Raw genomic sequence first — 15,187 nt, forward strand, 5'->3', positions numbered from 1 at the left:
TTTTCAATAACTGTCCACCAAATATGTATAAATAATTTCACGTTCTGAAATTCTACGTACTGACTAAGAACCCTAAAATATGAAATGAAAGTAATTCGGATAAACATGGAGTAAACATGTATATTTTGGTCAATTATTCCGTGATATACATATCTTTCTAGTTTCGATTCATTGGTGAGTAATTACAAGTAATCTACGAAAGCCTACTTGATCCTCTGATTCAGCTACGAATGAAGATATTTCCGTGCAATGTTAACATTCTCGATATAGTCTATACATTGTACGAGAATAGGCGATGGTTCGTTTATAATATCGGTTCATTTTTTTTCTTTCTTTTTCTTGGTCTCTTTTTTTACGGAAATAAAGAGGAAAGTAAGACAGCAAATGTACGCATAAAACCACATAGAGAGAAAAATGCTCTCAAAAAAAAAAAAATGTTATGAAAAGACTGCTCTTGCCGGCAAAAAGTATCAACACCCTATGAATATAGAAATAGAGACTCCAATGTACATCACGCATCACGACCACCTTCGTTCTTTATCATGATTCTTATCTTTTCGTTCGATACATAAAACCTTTGAAAAGGTTTCCTTTGAAATTCTATATACAAATAAACACTTTTGTATGTATTTATCCACTATACGCAGATCCACGTCCGAAGGATACCAACGATGTGTATGAGATTTTGAGGTGACTAAACTATAGAGAAAGATCGTGGAATTACGATGATTATTATTATTATTCGAATGAAAATATCTCAGGATAATGTATGTCCTTCATTGACCCTGAATTTCTCCGCAATATTTCACGCGTTAAATCTACAGCTTTGACAGCGCTACATTTATTAATGATTGGGTAAAAGGAGCATCTAAATAATCATGAAGTATATAATATATTATGATTATGAATTATTGAACATTGTATCAAATTTTATATTCACTTCTTGTGGTTGACAATAAACTGGTTTTATAAAAAAGCTGAAGAAATTTTCTATACATTTTTTCGATATTAAAATTCCAATACGTTGTTTCGTTGTTACATATACAATTGAATATATTCCTTAGCTATTTATTTAATTTTGCTAAATTTATTTCGGGTATCCCCAAGGATCTTTCTTTTGATCCATTAGGACGAGAGAAGATTCGCAGATTTTCTTAAACACTTCGCGCAGTCTTCCTTTTTGGAATACCTAAAATAAATTAAAGTATCCATTATTTTACCTTTCAGTTTTAGTACGTATTGATCGTGTACGAACGGTGATATATAGTATCAGTATGTACCTTATAAAGTTGATACTGTTCAGAGGCAAGAATGTCTGCCAATTGTATACATTCAGCGTGTTCATTCATTTCGGTCATCACAGAATGTAAAAGAAGCGTAACTTTTGGAATACAAAGTTGCCGTAACTTTTCCATTTGATGCTCGCGGGCCGCTTCTTCAGGGGTACATGATTCCTCGTTATTGTTATTTGAATCAACCAACCAACCACCATCCGGGAATAACAATACGTTAAACAATAATTGTTTCACTGCCTATAAGATTAATAATATTAAAAATAATTAACAATCTTTATTTCGTATTAATATGATAAATTTTATTTCACGAACCTTCGTATGATGTTGCATCGTAGACTTCCACCTTTCCATTTCTACGTTGTATTGTGACTTTTTATGTTCATATGCGACTTTTTCGGTGAATGTCGCATATGCGGGTAACTCTTCTAACGGCGTAGGTTTTCCATGATGATAATGAGAAAACCATTCGGCGAAACCTTCTTGGGCATCAAGATAAGTTTTATAACAAAGGTATTCCCGAATCGTTGAAGATGCTCTTTTCGACAGATTATTTGTCATCGTGAGATTTGTTAAAGTACCTTCTAGCGTTGGATATTCAGCCATAATAGTTTCAATGGAATCTACTGGAATCTATAAAATTTGACAGGCAAAAAATCATCGATTAAAAACAACTGGAGAAACATTTAAAAAGTAAGGAATCGTTCAACTTCGTACCTTGTTAAAAGCTTTTCTAGCAGCGTCAATTTTTTCATTCGTCAGAAAATATCTTATAAGAGCATTAGTTTGCGACAATGCTTCTTCCCGTTGACTTTGATAAAATATCAACCAATCCAGAGCATTAATCTTGTCAACGTCCGCGTCAGTCATAGTACCTTTCAAATCAGTGGGATCAACGTCGATGTTCTTAGAACGTATACTTTCTACTACTAGTTTCGTAATTGCCTCTACGTTTAGATTGGCATCTTCTGCTGCAGATAAGCATTTTTTCCGTTGTTCATAATCTTTTATAGTCTCCAAATAACTGGCATAATTTGTTATTTGAAGTTCTTGAGGTAACATAGCTGTATAGAAAGCGATTAAAATTGGATCATCCATTTCGATCAAAACGCGAACATATGCCAACAGAACTTTATCTCCAATTTTATCTTTTGCATTTTTCCCAATTTGGCGAAAGAAATATATCAGATGCGCTAAAAACCTTAAGAAGTGAGGATCGCAGGACTTCGAACATATCATGTCCTCTATTTCTTCCATTAATTTTGGTATTTGATCCAGTATCAGATATTTCTGAATAAGGTGATCGGGTTTATTCGATTGTGCTCGAATATCAGAGTTTTTCGATGCGTGAAGTTCTTTAAATACATCTTTTAACGAGATCTCATTTTTCCAATAATCGTCAGGCATGTCCGTAAAACTTTTTGCCACTAGATCTCTCACTTCCCGTTCTACTTTAATGTCTAACAGTGTTTTCATATAAGCCCATAGTGCATCTTGCCAAGAAGACGCCACTTGCAGCATTTGTTGAACATTTCCACAAAGACTAGCATAAATGGTGCGATAAAATTGACCTGAACGCGAAAAAATTTTAATTATAAGATGCAGCTTGTGATAGGTCATGTTTAATAGTACAGATAATAAAACAATCATTACCTACACGCCTTTCTTGAGAAAGTTCCCAAGCGCATAATTTCCAAAGACTTCTATTAGGATTTCCTTCAATAGGTAATTTAGAATCAGATAATGGGTTTTGATAGTTAGGATCATGATGAGGTATCCATCCTAACAGACAAGCAGCTCGCCAAGGTTGTCCACAGTATTGAGCTAATGCTTGTGCTTTTTGAAGACGACCGCAGCGAACCTATTTAAATAAAATATATTTTATATATTACATTCTTTTATATATTATATATTTAAATATTTTTCGATTAATTCTTTATTAAACATCTTGTACCTCTATGAACATTCTCTTCTCCATCCTTGCGTCATCTTCCCTGTCTAAATCATGGAGAGGTTTTCCTTCTCTTATTGGAGCATCCGGATCTAGAGATGATACCAATGGTCTGGATGAACGAAATGGAATTTGTTCTTTGTCTTTATACATTAATAATTGCCTCACAGTATTTTCCCATGCGACTGTTTTATCTGTGAAATGTTCAGTGATTGGATATTTATCCGCTTGGTCTAATGCATTTTTCTCCAACCAGTCAATTATTAACTGGTATTCTCTAATGTAACTTTCAGTTTTGAACAAATTATCTATTACAACCTTTTCTGATATGTATGTATTATTTTCGACTGGAGTAGGAAAATTGAGACTATTTATTCTATTTTGGTACAAACAATAAATAAGTCTCCATGTGTTCCTTTCATTTTCTAAAGAAATTTCATCTTCCGATATTTCAGTAGTTTCTACTTTTGACTGCATACCTAAAGGATAAAAAATATATAATTATATGCAAAATATAATACTAAAATACAAAGTCAATACATACACTATAATTTTCTATATACCTCTCATTATATCTAACGTGTCTGTGCAGTTTTGTATAAAATCTGCAATAGTATCAAATACCTGTGCCTGTGAAAAGTTTGCCTGTAAACTATGTAAGAAATCATAGAAGAGTTTAGACATAACATCTCTCCAAGGTTCCCTTGCTTTTAAAATCATGCCAGTCGCACTACTATCTTCCATCATTTCTCTCAAGGTAAATTCACTTTTTTCTGAAGCAGCCATTATATCTCGTACTTCATGAGGAGCAAGCGTTAATGAAGTATCAATATCCAAAAGATCATGAGCCTTAATTAATCTTGAATGAAGATAGGATTTACCCGACATCCTTGAACTATTGATGTCATTAAAGTTATGAGAATCATCCACATCTTTTCGTAAATAATTAGTGTTTTGTAATGATAATCTTTTAGAAGGTGTACTTTTTCCGCTTAACCTCAAAAATGACCTTCGTTGAGCGTTTTCTTGACTAAGCATTTGAATAGATTGCTCTAAGTTCTCATTGCTATTGTTTATGGTATCCATTTTGAAACATAGACTTAAAGATCTAAAAACGTTTATGCCAGACTACTTATTTCATTCAGATAGAGAATATTCACAAGTGTAGGATATTTAACAATCGTACCGGTTTTCAAATTCACAGTAGGTACTAATGGCGGGATGGGGATAGGGAATTATTCCAATGTAACGAAATTCCCTACATCAGTATCGCATAAAGTTCACGATCGAGTACAAAATATGCACTTTTTTATATTCACGTTGTAATGTATTGTTAACATGTAATATTTAATATGATTATATTTTCTTCTCTCATGTCGGACATATATGTTAAAAAATAAAAGTATTACAAAGATTTTATAAAATGTAATCAAGTAATAATCTCTCAATATTCTCTATTTTAAAAGAATCGACTTTATATCAATTTTATACTATATAAAGCTTTGTACAATTGGATTGTTATCATAATAGATTTGGGTTTTGATCTATTGTTTCATCAACGTTTATTTATATATATATATATATAATATTAAAAAGTATGTCAAAACTATACTCCTCTAAGCATCAGTTCGAACTCTACCATCATACTCGTCGCAAGGTCGTACAGTTGTAAAGACTTAAAGAAATGGCGACTCGTCTGCTTAAAGTTAGTTCCGCATTGCGGGCTTATTCTAACAAAACCAGCCTTGTAAAGGTAATAAAATTCAAGTTCTATCATAACGTTGCTATTATTATTAAGTAGTAACAGAATAATTTCTCGAACTTTACGTTCAATTCAATATGATTTTCTCAAGCTGAGGAACCATTGAATCCATTTACTGCTTACGTAATAAGAATGAACTTTTTAAATGTTTGTAGAAACAAAAGAAATATGATGAATTATTATTAATGAATAACAAACAGAATTCAGTAAATCGTGTTCTATGATATATATAGAAATACTTGTATCAAGCTATCATAACCTTAATTCATGTTGCACAACGGTGTCGTAAACAGAGAAATTTAATTTTGACAGATATCGTTTTCTATATTATTAAAATGATCACATCAATTTCATTTCAATAATTTATAATGTTATCAAATTTACAATTTGTACAATCTTTTAGTTATTATTTCAGCCTATAAAATTAGTTTTGTCAAGATTATTAATATTGGTATCTCTTTTAAATAAAATAAACCAGCATAAAATGAAATTAATCTTTTACACTTTTGTCCTTTTAGTTTTCTTTGTTATATGTCTATAGTTATATTTATATCAGGTACCAAAACAATGGCAATCTACATCAGCGTCATTAAAAGAAATATTGTTGAATCAACCACCAACACAAGTTACAACTTTAGATTGCGGTATGAGAATTGCTACTGAAGACAGTGGTGCACCAACAGCTACGGTAGGATTATGGATCGATGCTGGCAGTCGCTTTGAGACCGATGAAATTAATGGAGTTGCCCACTTTATGGAGCATATGGCTTTTAAAGTAAGTAGTGGTGTTCAAGTTCACTTGAAATAAAATGTTAAAAATGACAATCAAAATGAGAATGTAATTACAAACAGGGAACTACTAAACGTTCACAAACTGATTTAGAATTAGAAATTGAAAACATGGGTGCTCATTTAAATGCATATACAAGCAGGGAACAAACAGTATTTTATGCTAAATGTTTAGCAGAAGATGTTCCAAAAGCTGTTGAAATTTTGAGTGATATCATTCAAAATTCTAAGCTTGGTGAAAGTGAAATCGAAAGAGAACGTAGTGTTATTCTGAGAGAAATGCAAGAAGTTGAAACAAATCTGCAGGAAGTTGTTTTTGACCATTTACATGCTAGTGCATATCAAGGTACACCTTTAGGAAGAACGATTCTTGGCCCTACTAAAAATATTCAAAGCATTACAAGAAACGATCTTGTTAATTATGTTAGGCAATACTATGGTCCACCTAGGTAATTACAACTATCCATAAAATAATTTTATTATACATATATGTATTTAAAAATTATTAAAATTTCTTCACAGATTCATTTTAGCCGGTGCAGGTGGTGTAAATCACAATCAACTAGTAGATTTAGCTCAGAAGCATTTTGGCCAAATGAAAGGGCCATTCTATGATGAAATTCCACCTTTGTTAGAACCATGCCGTTACACAGGATCAGAAATAAGGGTTCGTGATGATAGTATACCTCTCGCACATGTTGCTATTGCTGTTGAAGGTGCTGGTTGGACTGATCCAGATAATATTCCTCTTATGGTTGCAAATACCCTTATGGGAGCATGGGATCGTAGCCAAGGAGGAGGTGTAAACAATATAAGTTTCTTGGCTGAAGCTTCTGCAACTGATGGATTATGCCATAGTTATCAAAGCTTCAATACTTGTTACCAAGTACTTGTTATTAATTTATATTACTGCATATGTATATAATATTGTACATTAATCATGTGTTAATATGAGATATCTTTTTTATAGGACACAGGACTTTGGGGTGTATACTTTGTGTCTGACCCAATGGAAATTGAATGGTTTGTACATAATGTACAACGTGAATGGATGCGATTATGCACGTCAGTGACTGAAAAAGAAGTAGAACGCGCGAAAAACATTCTTAAAACAAATATGCTCCTTCAATTGGATGGAACAACTGCAATTTGTGAAGACATCGGGCGGCAAATGCTTTGTTATAACCGGCGCATACCACTTCACGAACTTGAAGCTAGGATAAATGTAAGTAACATTCACATATTTTTTATGTTTTAAATACAGTTCTCATATCAATAAAATTATTTGCAGAGCATAACTGCCTCAAATATTCACGATATTGGCATGAAATACATTTATGATCAGTGTCCAGTAATTGCAGCGGTTGGACCAGTTGAAAACTTACAAGATTATAATATCATTCGTTCCGGCATGTATAGATTACGAGTGTGAACATGTTACCATCAATAAATTTAGAACAAGTTATAAGTAACACAGACCTTTTAGCAAAGGAATTGGCATTAAAGTGAGACTATAAAAACTCAAACTATTTGTAATTATAAAATATAATCATAACTATAATATCAAATTATTATTGAAGCTACGTAAAAAAATGCTGTATTTAATCTTTAGTGTGATATTTTATAGTCTTATTTTAATCCTGGTGAATAAACAGTACATTTCCAAATCATGTATTATCTGGCTACAATATAACAATAAATTCATCCTCGAAAAGTTTATTTGTTGACTTGTAATCTGCAGTAAACGAAAATTGTATATAATGAGTGAAATTATTTCAAATAATCATAATCCATTTTAAGTTATTTATAAACAGTGAACAAGTTTTTATCATGGCAATTGGTTTATTGTGTTTTATTAATTTTTAAATTTGTACTCTTTTTTCTTTTTTTTACAATATGCGATGTTATCTATTTTTATTATTAGTACAGTGTTATTCATAGAAAATGTTTTTAATTTTTAATGCAATATATGAGAACATTACACAAACATCTTAATGACGCAAAATTATATATACAAATATATATTTTATAAAATAATTTTATAAATACAATCTATTTATAAAATTAATATGTATCATAAATAATCTATTTATAAAATTATTAGTCTATTTATAAAACTCGATGTATAAAATTACTTGAGTACAAGTGTTAATCTGTACATTTAAAGATATATAAACTAATTTTAAGACATACAATTGTAAAAACATAACTTGTATGTTTATACATTAATTACTTACTGTTACAATTAATTATTGTAATAATTGCTGTAACTATTTACCCACAAAAAGTATAGATTTTCAAAATCTAATTATTTCATTTGTTACGCATTTAATATGGCTAACCAGGGAGAGAGAGATATAGTTACTTTAATAAGTCATCCTAAAGTAGGAAAATATAAAATATTTTCAATATTATAATTAAAGAACTTAAGCACTGTACATAAAGCATTTGTTGAAATTCTTTGATTCTGTAAATTGGAAAAAAACAAATATTATCTTGTGGTATCCTAGCAATAAAAATTTTGCAATACTTTTTGAAAGGCAATAAAATTGTATGGTCATTATCTATTTTACTTACATTAAAGCAAATTTGTTTCATTCTAATTTGGTTATGACTTCATGCATTTATTAAGCTTACAACTATCTAGCATTACTTGATGGTGCTGTTGCTTGTGTTGGTGATGCAGTATCCTTGCAAACTTTAGCAGTCATTTCAGCCAATGGTTCTAATTCTTTTGTATTTATTAATTCAAATTCTGTTACAAAATAGTAAAAGTGTTTGTAACATGTATTTACATGTGCTTCCTAAAATAGAAATATTTTAAATTACATTTTAATATGATAACATTTATTGAGCATGTATATGAAACTTACCGCTCCTATTGCTACGATACGATCAAAATGATGTATATAGACATGGACAAAAACTCTGAACAAACGTGTCAAAATTTTCCTACAGAGTGGTACAAATGTTTTTGGAAATGGTACATCTAAAAAGAAATTTTTACATATATAAATTATCAAATTACCAAATATTAAAATTTTTTAAAACTTTATACCTGTTGATACAGGAAAAATGGTTTCATTATTAATTTGTGCTTCAATCCAATCCATAAGAAGGCTAACATATTGTGGTGCTGGGAGTGCAGTAGGTTTTTTATATTTTTCACCATCTGCCCATAAGTATTCAAAACGTGCTCCGCCACTCATTGTCGGACAAGACGCAGAATCACAATATTCAGATACGGTACCATATATCAGATTTATTCTATTAAAAAAGTCTACCACTGAAATTATATTATTATTTATAAAGATTATGACCTTTTAAGCCTTTTTGTTATATAATAGATAGTAAGATTAATAGAAAATTTCAAATACCATGAACTGCAATCCAATCGTTCAGATCTTCTCCTGGTGGTAATTTCACAACAGATCTCAAATTAATTCCTGAATTCAATGAAGCTTGTGCTTGTTTATGCAAAGAATATCGTAATGTGCCATGAGCAAATTTTTTTTTTGGCCTAAATGTCTGAAATGTCAAATAATTAAAAATCCATTATTAAACAAATTTATTTTTAAATACCTATACAATGAATAAAGGGAAAGATATGAATTAAAATTTAATTCACAAGACTATGTAAAAAACTTTATAAAGTTTTAATAACTTTATGTAGTTTAAATAGAATGCATTCAAGTATAAAAATTGATCGGTAATATCAGGTTAGAATTTTTGTTATATTTTAAAAGAATGTAACATAAACAGAAATTTACATTCACCTTCCCTTTTTGAAAAAATTCCATAAAACCACTTAACGCAGTCATTATGGTCAAATATACAGAAAACCTGCACCTCTTTCGCGAGTAGCGAGGTAACCGGTAGTACAAAGTATTCACTCTGTCTTCTTACATGTGCTAGGAAATCCTTGTATCGTATGTATGTATAAATCTTCACTACATTATTTTCAATTTATTTACAAACATTAGAATGAAGATAAAATGCTGAAATATTTATCATATATGTAATATTATTTCTTTATAAATAAATTTTAAAATTAGTGCTCTAGTCAAATATACAATAAAATGAACAAATGTAAGTGATTTAGGATATATGATGATACTTTTAAATATCTTATTCATTGACCAAGTAGTTTATGTAAAATTCACATTATTACAGTAATTTTAAGATATCTTGAATATGTATGATTAAGATTTTATGAAAATTATATTATTTCAAGAAAAAATTATATCTAAAGATAGAAGGATTTATATATATCTAAAGTTAAATAATAATGTACAAAATCAAGTGGATTTAAAGAAATTAAATAATTGCAAATTAAAAATGCAAAACATCGATATTTAAAAGAGAAAAAAAATCATAATAAATATCTCTTATATTCATATACATAAATTTATCTGACTTTTTTTTATTTACGTATATAATTTTCTATAACTCATATAAAACATAAAATACTAAATAAATATAATAAAAATATGAGGGAAAGATATATATTAATATAACAATGATAAATATATAAATATGATTATTGACCTAAATTAAAAAAAATTGCTGTAACTTTTATACAGGAATGGTTTTATTACATAAACCATTAAATAATAAATTACATATTCAGTTTGATGCACTAAAGTGAAGAAGTAAATATTTTGTCCTGTGCATCATAACCATTCATGTTTTTCCTGAAATAAAATATTTGTTACATGACGATATACATATATTATATATATCTTATATAATATATATATGTAATATATATATAATATATAGTACTAATAATTATTCAATTTTTCATATAATATATAGTACTTATTAAAATATTGTATACTTTTTTATATAATTGCATCTTTATGTAATCGGTACGTACAGGTAACCACTAGTTCTCTGTTGTATACTTAGCAATTAATTATTTTATTTATAAATGTACATCTTGTTTTAACCTTGATTAAGAAGCTGTTATACAACAAAAGAAGTGACCTATTGTTTACGGATTATAATTCCGTAATAATCAATAGTTAAACAGATGGAATGATCCCTTTATGCTATTACAGTATTTTGTAATTACGTTTTATTGAAATAAAAGCTGTATATTTCTATCGTATTTCATTACTAATCATCAATATTAGTAACATTATCATAACATACAATTTTACAAAGCATTTTTTTACATTGAAAGTTTACATGCAAGATGTAGTTTTTGTGTCCAGCACGTGTTACCTAGAAAATTCATAAAACAAATAATATATTGATGCCATTAAATGCATCACAGTCTTCAGAATTCAAAATCTGTTTTAGTTTCATAAATATAAAAATTATATTAACATTTTGTTTGTCCTTAATCAAATGTTTTAAATCTAAAGACATGCATGTAACAGTAACATTTACCATAAAGTGCATTACTACATACATGAAACTATTACAGTTGTTTTTCTTGCAAACACTTTTTACTTTACAAGTTCGTTTACAAAAAAAAAAAAATTTATAATAATATCGCACTATGGAGGTAGAAACATAATCTAAAGATGAAAATATAATAGCTTTCTAAATTAGTACCCAGTAAAAAGGTTGTATTCATAATTACATACATTAATCATATTTGTTTGTGCGGTTATTACAGCTGTTTAGAGCCTTCCGCTTTTTTTTCAGGTGGTGGAACACCGGGAGTCAACGGAGGATTTCTGACTGGGTCAGAATTGGAATTGCTCTTAAAAACTGCAGCTGACTTCTCTCTTTCTTTTTCGGATGAATGCGCAGCAAAACTTTTATTCGATTCTTCAACATTTTCTTCTAATTCTTCTTTGCCGAAACTCTTCTCAGTCGTCACTGGTGTAGCAGGAACTGGTGATTTAGGTGGAACATATTTTCTTTGAGTACAATTTCCATCTTTAAGTTCACTTGCATCTTTTTGTACCGCTTTCTCGGTCTGCCCTTTATCTTCCAAGATTTCTTCTTTATCAATCAATTCAAGCAATTCATCTACTTGCTTTTTACTTAACTTAATATCTTCTTTACCAATTAATTCCACCACCTTAAAATTACGATATGCAATTAGTATAAATTTTCGTTATTCAATTATTTATTCTATAGTATATATTATACCTTTAAGACGTCTTCAATTTTTATAGATCCGTCCCTATCGTCGTCAATTTTTGCTAGAATTTCGGCTATGCGTTGTAATCGATGCTGATCAGGTACATTTTGAATCTTTTTAATTACTGAAATTAATTCATCTATCTTAACTAATTCTTCAGCAGTTTTTGAAACAGTAATTTCCTCTTCGCCAACAGTATTCTTTTGTATTTCTTTCATTTGTTTTTCAGATTCAAGTTGTGTCAAGACTGCATCCATCTTATTAATCATCTTATTCACTTTCTTAAACAAACGTGTAGCACCTTTGGATACCTTAATATTTTCTATATCTTCTTGGCCTTTAGCAGCTGCTTTTATTTCATAAAGTTCTTTGATATCTTCTTGGTACTCTGCCATTTCTTCCTTCAACTCTTTCAATTCTTCTTTTTCAACAGACATTTTCTTATCCTTTATAAAATTGGATACACAGTTATCTTTCAAAAATAGTAATAAAAACTACTAATCTAATACTACCATAAAAAATAATTTTCACATACCTTCCCCAGAGAATCTAAAGCCTGTTCTATTACTTTTACATCTGAATTTGTAATCTCGTCGGTTTTATCGTTTTGGACAACAGTGGCGATTTGCGGTTCTTTCTCTTGCCGCTCCTCTTCGATTTTACGTTCCTCCATTTTAATAATTTCAATATTCGTTTTATGGTCCATCTTACCCTCTTTCTCTCCTATTGCGCCTTGGGTACGTGCAACGACAGTATCAGGAAGGGCAGAAATGGTAGCCTTCAATTTGTCTGACATAGGTATCGTTTCGGGGACCATAAGCGCGCGCGAAAGAAGCAGTAACGAAGGTGGAACTTTTTTATTTAGACTTAAGTCTAACCATTGAGACAATTGTTCCTTTAACTTGCTATCTGGTAATCCGTACGCTCGCATTCCGCGGGCCCTGCACGCTTGTTGTAATTCAGTTCTAGTAAGTGAGTCTATACCTTCTTTTTCAATTAGCTGTAAAGGTAATATTATCATATTAACATTAATTACTATTTTCGAAAAAGCTTATTATGTGCATATACATAATAATTACTTTATCATCTGCAGTGAGACTTCTAAGTCTCATTCTAAGTAAAAATCGTAAAAAGTTTGATGTTCCAAGAGTTTGTACATCTAGTACTCTACATAATGCAACTAATTGTGGTCGAGTAAGAGAATCTAATGTAATCTCGTCTTCGAAAAGTTTGCTGAATTGCATAATTTCTTCGTTACTGGCTACAGCACCAGACGATCGTACTTTATAAAAAAATTCGGCAAATTCTTTGGCTCTTATCGATTTATAACCAGGTGACTGCACTGCCATATCATCCAATGTCTGTTGTAGAAACTTCGCCATTTCAATTTTCATCTAAAATTCAGAAAATTACATACATATGCAACTTATTAAGAGAATTGTTACTAAATATTATAGAGATGATACCTTCAGTGCTTGTTTTAGTTTATCCTCTTTCTCTGTTGCTGTTTGGAAAGTAGATGGTAATAAACCAGGGAAAAATTTAATAACAATTGGAAGTAAAAATTCCATGAAGGGTACAATAATAAAAACAGAGAAAGGAATAAGTCTGAAGACATCCCCTGTTGTTTTTATAAGCTAAAAATAATTAAGTTAAATAAATCATTAAAATAATTGAATGAATATAACTTACAACTATCATTTATAGTTATACACAATTCGTAACTTACAAGTCTATGTTCTCTTCTGCTGAGTTCATTACCCTTCAAAATTCTCCATATCAGCTTTGCTGAAATTTTCATATCAAGACCTAACAACCTAAATCCATGATAATAATGTATAATTTCTCCTTTGACTTTTTGCCATACAGTTAGCTTCTCTACTTTTTCCACTGATTTTGAACCACTCTGAACAATAGATTCTTGTGCATTATTTTTTATTTCTTTTTGTTCCTTAATATTTCTTACAGTGTCTTCCACTTTGGAAGATGATTCTTGACCATACCAAGTTGGTGTAATATAAAATGAACGAGACTGTACATATGACAAGTTATTACTATTGCAGTTCTCTGTTATCGTTGAATGCAATAATAATCTATTATTCCTGGTATCTCTTCTACCCATATAAATAAATGCTAAGTTACCATTTATTTGATTGGTATTATACCACAGTTTAAAGCAGTAATATTCTGTAATAAATATACTTTATAAAGCATTTAGATGTAAGATGAAGCAAAGCACGAGTATAATTCGAGATATTTTAATATTCATCAGTTTCAATGACATATATGTTGTAATAATATCGATGTAATATCTATTTCACAACATAACCTACAATCGGAATAATCAGATAGATCATTAACAAAATGTCAATGCAAAGTGGAAAATTTATGTTAATTTATCACCGATATTAATAGCGTCAACTACAAATTCGCCTGTTACATAAACATAGCGTGTACAATCTAGAATATATGTATTAAAAAATGTTACAATTATTATTCAATTTATTATCGAATAAAAATAATTGTACATACGGCGAATTGTTGTTCTATGGCCAGATACCATCCTTTTTGTACGAATTAAAGAATTCATCTTGTACTACAATATTTTGTTTGTAATTTTTGTAATTATTTCGAAGCTGTTTTTAACTGCAATGTGGTAAAATGCCTCACCGTCATACATTTTCCAACTTGAACATAGTGATGAGAGAACAAAGATCAGCTAGTTGTTGAACTAGTATATCACTATTTTTAGTGTAATAATTAATATCTCCGTTAATACCGATCTAGGATTACTTCTTTCAATATATTTTCTTTTTAGAAGTATATTTGCAATGAAATATACATCATAATTTCTCCAGAAAAATAGTTTTTGTTTATTTATAGTGTATTCTTAACCGTTTAAGAACATACAGGTAGCATTTCTAATGCAAATTAGTTACACGAATGAAAACACATGAACTTCTCTTTATAAAATATGTATTATTGAATGATTTAATAAATACATAAACTATAATTAATTTAATATTATTTTACTTTTAAATGTATAATATAGTTTATTTTTTATGTACATATATCTTCCTTAAATTTTCTCTTTATCTTATTATCAATTTAATATCAGAGAGTGAAATATTAAATTCTCATCGAAAGTATTTAAATGGGTTTGATGAATCTGTTCATTACGACCTCCCTAGATTACACGTGCCATCTCTACTGCTATGTGTCATTATGTACCATTGATAATATGAAAATAATATGTGTAAAATATATATTTATTTACAATGAATTATAAT

General features: G+C 29.7%; 4 protein-coding genes across 7 annotated transcripts; 1 reads left to right on the forward strand and 3 right to left on the reverse strand.

The window, feature by feature from the left end:
- Positions 1-106: 106 nt before the first annotated feature.
- LOC126869126 (nuclear pore complex protein Nup107) lies at positions 107-4,481 on the reverse strand. Of its 2 annotated transcripts, none has more exons than XM_050625276.1 (7): positions 3,807-4,481; positions 3,247-3,722; positions 2,946-3,153; positions 2,010-2,863; positions 1,608-1,925; positions 1,281-1,532; positions 107-1,189 (listed from the first exon to the last, which is right to left on the reverse strand). In XM_050625276.1, exons 1-7 carry the CDS (start codon positions 4,327-4,329, stop codon positions 1,088-1,090), a joined length of 2,733 nt encoding a protein of 910 aa, XP_050481233.1. In that variant the 5' UTR covers positions 4,330-4,481; the 3' UTR covers positions 107-1,087. The 2 variants fall into 2 exon arrangements, with proteins under 2 accessions (XP_050481233.1, XP_050481234.1); XM_050625277.1 differs by having other exon boundaries at positions 3,788-3,949.
- A 348-nt stretch (positions 4,482-4,829) lies between these two features.
- On the forward strand, positions 4,830-7,513 carry LOC126869137 (mitochondrial-processing peptidase subunit beta). Its single transcript, XM_050625305.1, has 6 exons — positions 4,830-4,996; positions 5,562-5,780; positions 5,858-6,243; positions 6,317-6,680; positions 6,765-7,019; positions 7,086-7,513. The coding sequence occupies exons 1-6, from the start codon at positions 4,928-4,930 to the stop codon at positions 7,224-7,226; spliced, it is 1,434 nt and encodes a 477-aa protein (XP_050481262.1). The 5' UTR covers positions 4,830-4,927; the 3' UTR covers positions 7,227-7,513.
- Positions 7,172-9,791, reverse strand: LOC126869150 (MOB kinase activator-like 3). Of its 3 annotated transcripts, XR_007690830.1 has the most exons (6): positions 9,565-9,791; positions 9,172-9,322; positions 8,853-9,080; positions 8,668-8,783; positions 8,372-8,598; positions 7,172-8,261 (listed from the first exon to the last, which is right to left on the reverse strand). XR_007690830.1 is itself a non-coding variant. In XM_050625336.1 (5 exons), the coding sequence occupies exons 1-5, from the start codon at positions 9,613-9,615 to the stop codon at positions 8,434-8,436; spliced, it is 705 nt and encodes a 234-aa protein (XP_050481293.1). In that variant the 5' UTR covers positions 9,616-9,791; the 3' UTR covers positions 7,172-8,433. The 3 variants fall into 3 exon arrangements, 2 of the variants coding, with proteins under 2 accessions (XP_050481293.1, XP_050481292.1); XM_050625336.1 differs by having other exon boundaries at positions 7,172-8,598; positions 9,571-9,791; XM_050625335.1 differs by having other exon boundaries at positions 7,172-8,598.
- A 1,066-nt stretch (positions 9,792-10,857) lies between these two features.
- LOC126869128 (mitochondrial proton/calcium exchanger protein) lies at positions 10,858-14,793 on the reverse strand. Its single transcript, XM_050625280.1, has 8 exons — positions 14,430-14,793; positions 13,627-14,084; positions 13,364-13,534; positions 12,977-13,291; positions 12,433-12,897; positions 11,906-12,343; positions 11,392-11,834; positions 10,858-11,023 (listed from the first exon to the last, which is right to left on the reverse strand). Exons 1-7 carry the CDS (start codon positions 14,485-14,487, stop codon positions 11,418-11,420), a joined length of 2,322 nt encoding a protein of 773 aa, XP_050481237.1. The 5' UTR covers positions 14,488-14,793; the 3' UTR covers positions 10,858-11,023; positions 11,392-11,417.
- Positions 14,794-15,187: the final 394 nt, after the last annotated feature.

Source organism: Bombus huntii, chromosome 9 (genome assembly GCF_024542735.1).
Source record: "Bombus huntii isolate Logan2020A chromosome 9, iyBomHunt1.1, whole genome shotgun sequence".
NCBI classification, from domain to species: Eukaryota; Metazoa; Arthropoda; class Insecta; order Hymenoptera; family Apidae; genus Bombus; species Bombus huntii.

Excerpts from the sequence above, each read along its gene's own strand:
- LOC126869126 (XM_050625276.1), bottom strand. The coding sequence starts at position 4,329 with ATGGATACCATAAACAATAGCAATGAGAACTTAGAGCAATCTATTCAA. Across the intron at positions 3,154-3,246 it reads AGAAGAGAATGTTCATAGAG|GTTCGCTGCGGTCGTCTTCA; the intron begins GTACAAGATGTT and ends TTATTTAAATAG. Across the intron at positions 1,190-1,280 it reads AACAGTATCAACTTTATAAG|GTATTCCAAAAAGGAAGACT; the intron begins GTACATACTGAT and ends AATTTATTTTAG.
- LOC126869128 (XM_050625280.1), bottom strand. The coding sequence starts at position 14,487 with ATGAATTCTTTAATTCGTACAAAAAGGATGGTATCTGGCCATAGAACA. Across the intron at positions 14,085-14,429 it reads CCATAGAACAACAATTCGCC|AATATTACTGCTTTAAACTG; the intron begins GTATGTACAATT and ends TATTTATTACAG. Across the intron at positions 13,535-13,626 it reads GCAGAAGAGAACATAGACTT|CTTATAAAAACAACAGGGGA; the intron begins GTAAGTTACGAA and ends AATTATTTTTAG.
- LOC126869150 (XM_050625335.1), bottom strand. The coding sequence starts at position 9,615 with ATGACTGCGTTAAGTGGTTTTATGGAATTTTTTCAAAAAGGGAAGGTG. Across the intron at positions 9,323-9,564 it reads TTCAAAAAGGGAAGGTGAAT|ACATTTAGGCCAAAAAAAAA; the intron begins GTAAATTTCTGT and ends TTGACATTTCAG. Across the intron at positions 8,784-8,852 it reads CATTTTTCCTGTATCAACAG|ATGTACCATTTCCAAAAACA; the intron begins GTATAAAGTTTT and ends ATTTCTTTTTAG.
- LOC126869137 (XM_050625305.1), top strand. The coding sequence starts at position 4,928 with ATGGCGACTCGTCTGCTTAAAGTTAGTTCCGCATTGCGGGCTTATTCT. Across the intron at positions 4,997-5,561 it reads ACAAAACCAGCCTTGTAAAG|GTACCAAAACAATGGCAATC; the intron begins GTAATAAAATTC and ends TATTTATATCAG. Across the intron at positions 6,681-6,764 it reads GCTTCAATACTTGTTACCAA|GACACAGGACTTTGGGGTGT; the intron begins GTACTTGTTATT and ends TCTTTTTTATAG.